Source organism: Ailuropoda melanoleuca, chromosome 2, assembly GCF_002007445.2.
Source record: "Ailuropoda melanoleuca isolate Jingjing chromosome 2, ASM200744v2, whole genome shotgun sequence".
NCBI classification, from domain to species: Eukaryota; Metazoa; Chordata; class Mammalia; order Carnivora; family Ursidae; genus Ailuropoda; species Ailuropoda melanoleuca.
Genome location: NC_048219.1, coordinates 55,958,423 through 55,971,368, shown reverse-complemented (window position 1 = coordinate 55,971,368; position 12,946 = coordinate 55,958,423). Strand labels below are relative to the sequence as shown.

At 38.9% G+C, this 12,946-nt stretch overlaps 1 protein-coding gene across 1 annotated transcript in view; it reads right to left on the bottom strand.

The window, feature by feature from the left end:
* Positions 1-12,946, bottom strand: part of DNAI3 (dynein axonemal intermediate chain 3) — a 75,928-nt gene that overhangs the window by 27,294 nt on the left and 35,688 nt on the right. Inside the window, exons 15-16 of the mRNA XM_011225218.3 lie at positions 10,914-11,058; positions 3,534-3,621 (exon numbers count right to left, since the gene is read on the bottom strand). Of these exons, the coding sequence (XP_011223520.1) occupies positions 3,534-3,621; positions 10,914-11,058 (233 nt within the window). The remainder of the gene's footprint in view (positions 1-3,533; positions 3,622-10,913; positions 11,059-12,946) is intronic.

Genomic DNA, 12,946 nt, shown 5'->3' with positions numbered 1-12,946 from the left:
GCTTTCTTCCTAAGATCTGGAATAAAACAAGAATGCTCTCTAACCACTTTGCATCCTGAGGTTTCTAGCCAGTGTAATCAGGTATGAGAAAAAAATCATACAGATCAGAAAAGAAGTAAAACTGTCCTTATTTACAGACGACATTATCATCTATATAGAGAACCCAAATAAATCTACAAATAAGCCACTATAACTAATATGATTTTAGGAAGATTGTAGGATACAAAATCAATACTCAAAAATCAATTGTATTTTTATATTCTAGTAATGAACAATCAGAAATTAAAAATTTGAAAGTACCATTTACTAGAGCACCAAAAAAATGTGAAAGACTTAGAGACAAATCTGTCAAAAGAAGTGAAAGCCCTGTACACTGAAAACTATAGAACATCACTGAGAAATTAACGATCTAAGTAGATGGGGAGATATACTGTACTAATGACTTAAAGGACTCTATATTGCAGACACCAAATTCTTGTAATACTGATTTACCAATCCAAGTCAGAGCAGGCTTATGCAAGACAAAAGATCCAAAATGCACATGAGAGCAAGAAACCTAGAATGGTCAAAAACTACTTTGGAAAAAGAAAACAGTTGAAGGACGAGCATTAATTTCAAGACTAATTATAAAGTTACAGTAATCAAGACAGTGTGGTATTGGTGTAAAGACAGACACAGATCAATAGAACACAATAGAGAGTTCAGAAATAGACTCTAACATATTTGGACAAGTGATTTTTGACAAAGGTGCAAAAGCAATCCAGTGGAGAAAGGATAATGTTTTCAACTGGAACATCACACACAAATGAACTCTGATCCATAATTTGTGCATAGAAAAAAAAATCATCTCAATGAAGATCACAAACTTAGTTATAAAACTATAAAACTCCTAGGAAAAAAAGAGCCCAACCTTCGGTTACATTCATAACCAAAATCAAGACCCACAAAAGAACTGATGAACTAGACTTCCTCAAAATTAAAAACTTCTGCTTTCAGAAGACAGTGTTAGGAGAATGGCACTTAATATTTTAACAGAGTGTAAATCACAGGGTGGAAGAAAATATTTGCAAATCATATATCTGATAAAGGACTAGTATGCAGAATATGTTAAGAGCTCTGAACACTCGATAATAAGAAAACAAACAGCACAACTAAAAAATGGGTAAAAGATAAGGACACTTCACCAAAAAAGATATATGTATATGAGTGGCAAAAAAATACATGCAAATATGCTCAACATCTTTAGTCATTAGGGTAAATGTAAATGAGATACTGCTATACCCGTTTTAGAATAGTTCAGTTAAAAAGACTAGCCATACTGTCTGTTCATGAGGATGTGGAAAAACTGGAACTCTCCTGCACTGTTTGTTGGAATGTAAAATGGTATAACCACTTTGTAAAACACTCTGGCAGTTTCTTAAAAAGTTAAGCATACACCTGCCATATGATTTAATCATCCCATTCTTAGGTATTTACCCAAGCAAATAAAAGCACACGTCCATACAAAGGCATGGATATGTATAGGTACACGTGCATTTATATGTATATGTATATGGAATAGCCCTGTGTTGAAAACAACATTACGTTTTACTGTATGTCAATTACACCTTAATAAACTTTTTGGAAGTGAATAAGGAAAAAACCACACTTTTAAAAGATAGAGTGATACCCTTACTATCAACTGGATAAAAACAGTAAGATCCTCATGATCTTTTTCTCATTAATTTAAAAAGTAAGAGTGGAGCGTTTAATAAGTTACTCTTTTTTTTTTTTAAGACTTCATTTATTTATTAGAGAGGGAGAGAGAGACTGCAGGAGCATGGGGAGGGTGGAGGGGGAGAAGGGGGAGAAACAGGTCCCCCAATGAGCAGGGAGCCCAACATGAGGCTCAGTCCCAGGACTCTGAGTCAAAGGCAGACGCTCAACCAACTGAACCACCCAGGCACCCCTAAGGAGTTACTCTTTACAAATTACATTAACCCCTCTCAGTCTTGGTTTCCTTAATCATAAAATGGTAATGAAAATTCCCAGTTTGGAGGATTGTCACAATCATTAACATCTGTTTTACACACCATTGCACCCCCGGGCCTAGCATAAAATAAGCACTTTATAAATACCTGGCAAATGAATGAAAGCATGTGCAGTATTAGGAAGCACAGTACTTAACTCATGGCTGGAATTCAATACATTGCAGCTGACAGTCGAATACAAAGACGTGGAGGAGAGAACTCACCTTCCATTCCTTCTGGAATGAAGCAGACCCAAATACATAAAAAGCATGCAATGTTTTAATATTGCTTAGAAAGGTCTATAAACATTTAGTGATTCTTTTTTTCTTTTTTTTTTTTTAGCATGAGGTCTTGGGTTGTATCTATGAAACACGCAGCTTCAAAGTGAGTTTTGCCCAAGCAGGGTATTAGATATATATTATGCTTTTTCTGAGATATTCTATCATTTAACTAAACATTCAGCAATTTATTAATGGAAATCCATTTGACAAGGCAAATATTTGGAAAGTACTTCAGTTTCTAGTGATTCTTCTACGTTTTCATTATGCATTTCTCTCGGGGTGGGATATTCATGCACACCTTTATTTTAATAGTTTTGACATTTATATATGTACCCTTCAATTACTTCAACAAAGATGTAGGGTTTGAGTTGAGATAGATTTAAAAGGCAATTTTGATTTCTCTACTGTTTTTTTTTTTAAGATTTTATTTATTTATTTATTCGACAGAGATAGAGACAGCCAGCGAGAGAGGGAACACAAGCAGGGGGAGTGGGAGAGGAAGAAGCAGGCTCCCAGTGGAGGAGGAGCCTGATGTGGGGCTCGATCCCAGAACGCCAGGACCATACCCTGAGCCGAAGGCAGACGCTTAACGACTGCACCACCCAGGCGCCCCTCTACTCTGTTTTATCATGGTGCTGTGCAAATATTAACTTTTCTATTATATTCTGACCGGGAATGGTAATTTGTTTCTTATACTTCATAACTTACTTTGCTAGACTTGAGGTATGTTTCATTCTATAGAATTATTCTTTGAGCACATACATATGTATTAAGACAGCTTTATAAAATTTTTTAATGTAATGAGTTCTCAAAAATATATTCGATAAATGTTTACGAAACTAAACTAAGCTGAATTCTGTTGTCAAATCTTTGTGTGTGTATAGGCAGTTTTAATGTATTGGCTATAGTTTTTTTTATTTTTGGTTTTTGAGAGAGAGAGACGGAGTGAGGGGGAGGGGGAAAGGGAGAGAGAGAATCTTGAGCAGATTCCATGCCCAGCGTGGAGCCTGAGGCAGGGCTCCATCTCACAACCCTGAGATCATGACCTGAGCCCAATCAAGAGATGGATGCTTAACTGACTGAGCTACCCAGCTGTCCCTATAGTTATTATAGCCATTATAAAGTTCCAGAATGGAGGGTTTGGTTTTCTGTATTCTTTTTACAGAAAGTAACTCACCCTGGACGTAAGGAATCACTAATATTCAAACGATTACATGCCATTTTAATACGCAAGGGCAGTTACCTTGTGCTTTGTAAAGGAGATCACCTTCACTCAGGCTGATCTTGGTTGGGCAGTGGTCTAAACTTGTTTCACCTTTAGACAGCCTTATCTTTTGGAAGAACATATAAGAAAGATTATTTCCATATATCCTTTGGATGACTTATTCTTGCTTTTTCCTTCTGCCCCCAGATGACTGTTTCCCACCTCCCTCCCCTTGTCCCTTTTCCGTTCTCTCTCAGATTCCTAGGTTTCCCTACAGACAGTGCCTAAAGCACAGTTTCTAAAACCCTGTGACTGAAGGGAGCTTGTCCAGGGGCTCATTTCCAGATCCCAGTCTCATGTGTTTAATTTCGTTTTTTTTTTTTAAGATTTTTAATGTATTTATTATAAACATTCAACACACACAAAAAACATAGTAATATAAAAATCTGTATATACACCACTAAGCTTAAGAAATGGAACATCAATAGCCTTTAAAAAGGGGCGGTTCTAAAAGCAAAAATTAAAAATACATGCTTAATACAAATACAGCTATGATGGAATTTCCTTATGGATATTTTTTCCCCCATTTTTTAATAGACTTTATTTTTCAGAGCAGTTTCAGGTTCATACCAGAGGGGAGCAGAAAGTACAGAGCTCATATAACTGCCCCCCCCCACAACCTCCCCCACCATCAACATCCCACCAGCATGGTCCATTTGTTTTAATCAGTGAACTTACAACAAAACATCATTATCATCCAGAGTCCATAGTTTAAGTTAGAGTTCACTCTTGGTGTTAGGGTTCACTGTTGGTGTTAGGGTTCACTCCTGGTGTTGTACATTCCACATGTGTGGTTTGTTGCTTTTTTTTTTTACAGCTTACTAATTATTATTATTACTTGATCAAAAACCTAGAATCATCTTTGTTTTCCATTTTTATTTTTAATATTATTTTTTATTATATTATGTTAGTCACCATACAGTACATCCCTAGTTTTTGATAATTTCTGAAAATATTGTGTATTCTATTTCATGATACATACTTTTTGGTTTTAATATAAAATAATGGTTTATTCTCCTGGTTTCTACATCTTTCACTTAAATGAAGCTCCAGAAAGTTGTGCAGGGTCTTTTCATCTGCCAGGCACTGCTGAGTCCCCTTGGGGATACACGTACCCCTGAGTTCCAGAGTGGCTCTGGATCTGCATCAAAATGGGAAGCTCTCACACTTTATACTTTTCCCTCACTGCTTCTGTCCCACATTTCTCCATCAGAATATTTTTCCACATGCTGACAATTATTCCCAGGTAAGTTTCTGTTTGTTCATTTCTTTTTAAACAATTTACAGCTCTGTAAATCCTACTCCAGAAAAATTCCTAATCTTCTCTTTCTAATTTCTAATCCCAGCTCCTTCCGGAATATTCTCACCCCTCTGTGCTCTCTCTTCCATTTGAAGCAAATGCATAACAATGTAATTCTAGTGATACTTGTAAAATAAGGAAATAGATATTAAGTTTGGAATTGGAACTAGACATTCTAAAGAAAAGAGAGTCATCAATGTCAGAAGCCCATTCATACTTTCCACACATATTCCATCCACAGCCATATCTTTCTTAAATTAAAATTGCTTTTCTGAGGGGGAGTTAAGATAGCAGAGGAGTAGGGGACCACTTTTTCAGCCGGTCCCGAGTCGAGCTGGATAGGTACCAGACCAGCTTGAACATCCACAGAATCAGCCTGAGATACAGAAAGATACATCTGGATCTCTACAAATGAACATCTCCAGTGCTGAGTATTGAGGTATGAAGTGGGGAGCCAGGAAACCGCGCACAGATATCGGAAGATAAATGGAAGAGGGAAGGAGCCTCTGCATTTGGGCGCCGGGAAGCGGTAGCCACCCGCATGGGGGAGCGGGCAGACTCGCGGACTGGCACCCGTGAGAGAGCAGACTGAGACTGTGAGCGGGGAGGGCGCGCCACCAGACTTCTCATGGAACTCCGGAATCCCGAGTGTTCACTGGAACCAGACTGAGACCGTGAGCCGGGAACACGTGCCACCAGGCATTTCACGGAACTCCGGAATTCCGGCGTGCTCACTGGATCCAGACTGAGACCGGGAGCTCCGGGAGTGCGCGCGGGGCGGCTGGCAGCGTTAGAAACACAAAGGACAGAGACACGCCGGCCCTGGAAGTGAGGGCTAGGACGCCGGGTGTGGGGCGCACATCCCGGGAGGCTGCAGGGTTGAGCAGCACCAACAGAAACAGAGTTAAAATGGCCAGAACATCACTGGAGAACGGTCTGCGATCCCTCTGTTCTAAGACAGAAGCTGAGATTCGGCCACTGCTGCTCTGACTCTCAGAAGAGGCACAGCAGACCGCCAGGGAAAGCCGCCAGAGGACAAAAGCCTGGAAATACCGGCTCACACTGTGCCCATCCCCATCCCCCCCTTGCAGGGGACACGGAGACTCTACCCAAACAGGGTTTCCTGAGTATCGGCGCGGCAGGCCCCTCCACCAGAAGGCAGGCTGCAAAATCAAGAAGCCCACATCCCGGGGCGCCTGGGTGGCGCAGTCATTAAGCGCCTGTCTTCTGCTCAGGGCGTGATCCCAGCGTTTCAGAAAGGAGTCCCTCATCGGGCTCCTCCGCTGGGAGCCTGCTTCTTCCTCTCCCACTCCCCTGCTTGTGTTCCCTCTCGCTGGTTGTCTCTCTGCCACATAAATAAATAAAATCTTTAAAGAAGAAGCCCACATCCCTAAGATCCCTATAAAACAAGGGTGCACGGCCTGAGTCCTGGTCAATAATTTGGGCTCTGGACAACCCTGCAACCTTTCCTCATCAGAATGATGAGGAGAAGTCCCCCCCAGCAAAGAAAAGACAATGAGTCTATGGCCTCTGCCACAGAACTAATGGATATGGATGTAACCAAATTATCAGAAATGGAATTCAGAGNAACAATGGTCAAGATGATGTGTAGACTTGAAAAAAGTATTACCGAAAATGTTAANAACCAAAATAAAGAGACATATAGATAAGAACACAGTAATAGTAGGGGACCTCAACACCCCACTATCAGAAATAGACAGAACACCCTGGCAAAAACTAAGCAAAGAATCAAAGGCTTTGAATGCCATACTCGACGAGTTGGACCTCATAGATATATATAGAACACTACACCCCAGAACCAAAGAATACTCATTCTATTCAAATGCCCATGGAACATTCTCAAGAATAGATCATGCTCTGGGACACAAAACAGGTCTCAGCCAATACCAAAAGATTGAAATTATCCCCTGCATATTCTCAGACCACAACGCTCTGAAATTGGAACTCAACCACAAGGAAAAACCTGGAAGAAACTCAAACACTTGGAGGCTAAGAACCATCCTGCTCAAGAATGACTCGATAAACCAGGAAATCAAAAAACAAATTAAACAATTTATGGAGACCAACGAGAATGAATACACAACGGTCCAAAACCTATGGGATACTGCAAAGGCAGTCCTAAGGGGGAAATACATAGCCATCCAAGCCTCACTCAAAAGAATAGAAAAATCTAAAATGCAGTTTCTATATTCTCACCTCAAGAAACTGGAACAGCAACAGAGGGACAGGCCTAACCCACTGACAAGGAAGGAGTTGACCAAGATTAGAGCAGAAATCAATGAATTAGAGACCAGAACCACAGTAGAGCAGATCAACAGGACTAGAAGCTGGTTCTTTGAGAGAATCCATAAAATTGATAGACCACTGGCAAAACTTGTCCAAAAACAAAGAGAAAGGACTGAGATTATTAAAATTATGACTGAAAAGGGAGAGGTCACGACCAGCACCATTGAAATTGCAAGGATTATTAGAAACTTTTATCAACAGCTATATGCCAAAAAACTAAACAATCTGGAAGAGATGGAGGCCTTCCTGGAAACCTATAAACTACCAAGACTGAAACAGGAAGAAATAGATTTCTTAAATAGGCCAATTAACTATGAAGAAATTGAGTCAGTGATAAACAACCTTCCAAATAATAAAACTCCAGGCCCAGACGGTTTTCCTGGGGAATTCTACCAAACATTCAAAGAAGAAATAATACCTATTCTCCTAAAGCTATTTCAAAAAATAGAAACAGAAGGAAAGCTACCAAACTCATTCTATGAGGCTAATATTACCTTGATCCCCAAACCAGGCAAAGACCCCCTCAAAAAGGAGAATTACAGACCGATTTCTCTAATGAATATGGATGCCAAAATCCTCAACAAGATCCTTGCTAATAGAATCCAACAGTACATTAAAAGGATTATCCATCATGACCAAGTGGGATTCATACCTGGGATGCAAGCATGGTTCAACACTCGCAAATCAATCAATGTGATACATCATATCAACAAGAAAAGACTCAAGAACCATATGATCCTCTCAATTGATGCAGAAAAAGCATTTGACAAAATACAGCATCCTTTCCTGATTAAAACCCTTCAGAGTGTAGGAATAGAGGGTACATTTCTCAATCTCATAAAAGCCATCTATGAAAAGCCTACTGCAAGCATTATTCTCAATGGGGAAAAGCTGGAAGCCTTTCCCTTAAGATCAGGAACACGACAAGGATGCCCACTCTCGCCACTATTATTCAACATAGTACTAGAAGTCCTTGCAACAGCAATCAGAAGACAAAAAGGGATCAAAGGTATCCAAATCGGCAAAGAAGAAGTCAAACTGTCTCTCTTTGCAGATGACATGATACTCTATATGGAAAACCCAAAGGAATCCACTCCCAAACTATTAGAAGTTATAGAACAATTCAGTAAGGTGGCAGGATACAAAATCAATGCCCAGAAATCAGTTGCATTTCTATACACGAATAACGAGACTGAAGAAAGAGAAATTAGGGAATCCATCCCATTTACAATAACACCAAAAACCATGCGTTACCTTGGAATTAACTTAACCAGAGACGTAAAGGACCTATATGCTAGAAACTATAGATCACTTTTGAAAGATATTGAGGAAGACATAAAAAGATGGAAAAATATTCCATGCTCATGGATTGGAAGAATTAACATAGTTAAAATGTCCATACTACCCAGAGCAATCTACACTTTCAATGCTATCCCGATCAAAATACCGAGGACATTTTTCAAAGAACTGGAACAAATAGTCCTTAAATTTGTATGGAACCAGAAAAGGCCCCGAATCTCCAAGGAACTGTTGAAAAGGAAAAACAAAGCTGGGGGCATCACAATGCCGGATTTCGAGCTGTACTACAAAGCTGTGATCACAAAGACAGCATGGTACTGGCACAAAAACAGACACATCGACCAATGGAACAGAATAGAGAACCCAGAAATGGACCCTCGGCTCTTTGGGCAACTAATCTTTGATAAAGCAGGAAAAAACATCCGGTGGAAAAAAGACAGTCTCTTCAATAAATGGTGCTGGGAAAATTGGACAGCTACATGCAAAAGAATGAAACTTGACCACTCTCTCACACCATACACAAAAATAAACTCCAAATGGATGAAAGACCTCAATGTGAGACAGGAATCCATCAAAATTCTAGAGGAGAACATAGGCAACAACTTCTATGACATCGGCCAGAGCAACCTTTTTCACGACACATCTCCAAAGGCAAGAGAAATAAAAGATAAAATGAACTTATGGGACTTTATCAGGATAAAGAGCTTCTGCACAGCCAAGGAAACAGTCAAAAAAACTAAGAGACAGCCCACGGAATGGGAGAATATATTTGCAAAGGACACCACAGATAAAGGACTGGTATCCAAGATCTACAAAGAACTTCTCAAACTCAATACACGAGAAACAAATAAACAAATCATAAAATGGGCAGAAGATATGAACAGACACTTTTCCAATGAAGACATACAAATGGCTAACAGACACATGAAAAAATGTTCAAAATCATTAGCCATCAGGGAAATTCAAATCAAAACCACACTGAGATACCACCTTACGCCAGTTAGAATGGCAAAGATAGACAAGGCAAGAAACAACAATTGTTGGAGAGGATGTGGAGAAAGGGGATCCCTCCTACATTGTTGGTGGGAATGCAAGTTGGTACAGCCACTCTGGAAAACAGTGTGGAGGTCCCTTAAAAAGTTAAAAATTGAACTACCCTATGACCCAGCCATTGCACTACTGGGTGTTTACCCCAAAGATACAGACGTAGTAAAGAGAAGGGCCATATGCACCCCAATGTTCATAGCTGCATTGTCCACAATAGCCAAATCATGGAAGGAGCCGAGATGCCCTTCAACAGATGACTGGATTAAGAAGCTGTGGTCCATATATACAATGGAATATTACTCAGCTATCAGAAAGAACGAATTCTCAACATTTGCTGCAACATGGACGGCACTGGAGGAGATAATGCTAAGTGAAATAAGTCAAGCAGAGAAAGACAATTATCATATGGTTTCTCTCATCTATGGAACATAAGAACTAGGATGATCGGTAGGGGAAGAAAGGGATAAAGAAAGGGGCGGTAATCAGAAGGGAGAAATGAAACATGAGAGACTACGGACTATGAGAAACAAACTGAGGGCCTCAGAGGGGAGGAGGGTGGGGGAATGGGATAGACCGGTGTTGGGTAGTAAGGAGGGCAGGTATTGCATGGTGCACTGGGTGTTATACGCAACTAATGAAGCATCGAACTTTACATCGGAAATCGGGGATATACTGTATGGTGACTAACATAATATAATAAAAAAAATTAAAAAAAAAAGTTTAAAAAGCAGGGGAGCCTGGGTGGCTCAGTCAGTTAAGCATCTGTCTTTGGCTCAGATCATGATCTTAGGGTCCTGGGATCGAGCCCCACATGTGGCTCCCTGCTCAGCGGGGAGTCTGCTTCTCCTTCTGCCACCTGCTCCCCCTGCTTGTGCTCTCTCTCTCTCTTTCTGTTGAATAAATAAGTAATCTTTAAAAAATTAAAAATAAAAAAATAAAATAAAATTGCTTTTCTTTAAAGCTCTGCCTTTCAAGATAAGTAGAAATAATTTTTCTTTCATTTACTTTCAGTTTTGTTTGGTTATAGGTATTAAAATATACAGAATTTTGCCTATATTAGTGATTAAAATTAGCTTCCCAGGCTAACCTGAGAGCCTATTAATTTACAAGCAACTGCTTATGCAAATGAATAATTTTTATGCAAACCATCAGTAAGTTGTGGCTTACTTATACATGAACAAATAATCAAACTTGAGTTCCCAAAAATTGTGATTGCTGGCTTGACCTAGGCAGGCTTCATAATAATTCTCAATGAAGGAATTTATTGGTAAAATGAATACATGAATTATAAGGTCCTAAGTTAATTTGAACTGCTTTACTGCTGTGTATATATTTTGTATGTATATGCATATATATTACAGGGTGTATGCAAGCAAATAGAATGGACTAAATTGCATGTTACTTACCTTAGTGAGAGGTTTCCAGGAAAGATCGAGATGCAAAAAAGTAGATGGTACATCAAAAGGAATTTCAATGTGTTCTTCTTTCTTTTTCTCTATTGGTTGCTGGATTAAGGCTTTCTGTGGTCTGATATCCCAGAAACATATTGTGCTTTAAAAAAAAATTCACATTTTATTTAGTACAAGTAAGAGATGTAGCCTTAGAACTATCTTACTTTCTGCTGCTACACATTTGCAATGTGATCATGGCTGTGTTTTAATATCTCTGAAGCTAAGATTTCTATGACATGGAACTGTTTTACATCTTATATTTTAGAGAACTATACAGTTTATAGAGTTATTTGATGACTTTGCTTGTATTGACACTAATAACATCATATATAAGAACTGAGTTTAGAGATTGATACCATCTTTTTTTTTAACATAACAACTTTATTAAGCTATAACTCATATAGCACAAAATTCACCCACTGAAAGTATACAATTCAATGGCTTTCACTATGTTCAACAGACTTGTGCCACCATCACCACAATCAATTTTAGAAGATTTTTATCACCCCAAAAAGAAACTTTGTATAGATTGGTGGTCACTTGTCATTGCCCCCCAGTCCATTCCATCAGCCCTAGATACCAGTCTATTTCCTGTCTGTATAGATTTGTCTATTCTGGACTTTTTGTATAAATAGAATCAGACAGTATGTGGCTTTTGGTGACTGGCTTCTTTCATTTAGCATATTTTCAGAGTTCATCCATGTGGTAGTATATCATTTCTTTATTGCCAAATAATATTCCATTGTATGGAATATGATAAATGGATAAACTGTGGAATATTCCATTGTATGGAATATGCCACAGTTTATCCATTTATCAGTTGATGGACTATTATGGATTATGCTGCTGTGAACATTTGTGTATGTTTTGTGTGGATGCATAGTTTCATTTCTCTTGGGTATACACTGGGGAGTGTAATTGCTGGGTTTATATGAAATTTCTGTGTTTGATCTTTTAAGAAACAGCTAGATTGTTTTTCAAGGCAACTGTCATTTTTATATCCCCATCAGCAATGTATAAGGATTCCAGTTTCTCCACATCCTTGCCAACACTCGCTACTTTTTGTCTTTTTTATTATAGCTATCCTAGTGGGGGAAGTGGTGTCTCATCAAAATGGATTTAGGTTGCATTTGCTTGTACTTTGGATGCAACATGTAGGAAATCACTATCTAATCCCAGGTCATGAACATTTATGCTTTTATTTCTTTATGTTTTCTTCTAAAAGTTGCATAGTTTTAGATCTTACATTTAGATCTTTGTTCCAATTTCAATTAATTTTTGTATACAGTGTGAGTTAAGGGTCCAACTTTATTCTTTTCCTTGCAGATATCCAGATGTCCCAGCACCATTTGTTGAAAAAACTAGTCTTTCTTCATTAAATTGTCTTCATACCCTTGTTGAAAATCAGTCATCCATAGACATATGGGTTTATTTCCGAACTCTATGATTTCTATGTCTATCCTCAGGCCAGTGTCAGTTCATCTGTCTCTAGTTGTAACTTTGTAGAAAGTTTAGAGATCAGGAAGTATGAGTCCTCCAACTTTGTTCTTCTTTGTCAAGATGGTTGCTTTGGCTATTTTAGGTCTCATTGTGGTTTTGTTTTGTTTTTTTTTGTTTTTTTTGTTTTTTTTTTTAATATTTTATTTATTTATATGACAGAGATAGAGACAGCCAGCGAGAGAGGGAACACAAGCAGGGGGAGTGGGAGAGGAAGAAGCAGGCTCATAGCAGAGGAGCCTGATGTGGGGCTCCATCCCATAACGCTGGGATCACGCCCTGAGCCGAAGGCAGACGCTTAACCGCTGTGCCGCCCAGGCGCCCCTCATTGTGGTTTTGATTTGCATTTCCCTCATAGCGAATGTTGAACATCTTTTCACATGCATATTGGCCAATTTTATATTTTTTGGGGGAAAAGGTCTACTGATAATCTCTGCTCCTTTTTACATTTGGTTGTCCTTTTATTGTTGAGTTGTAAGAGTTTTATATAT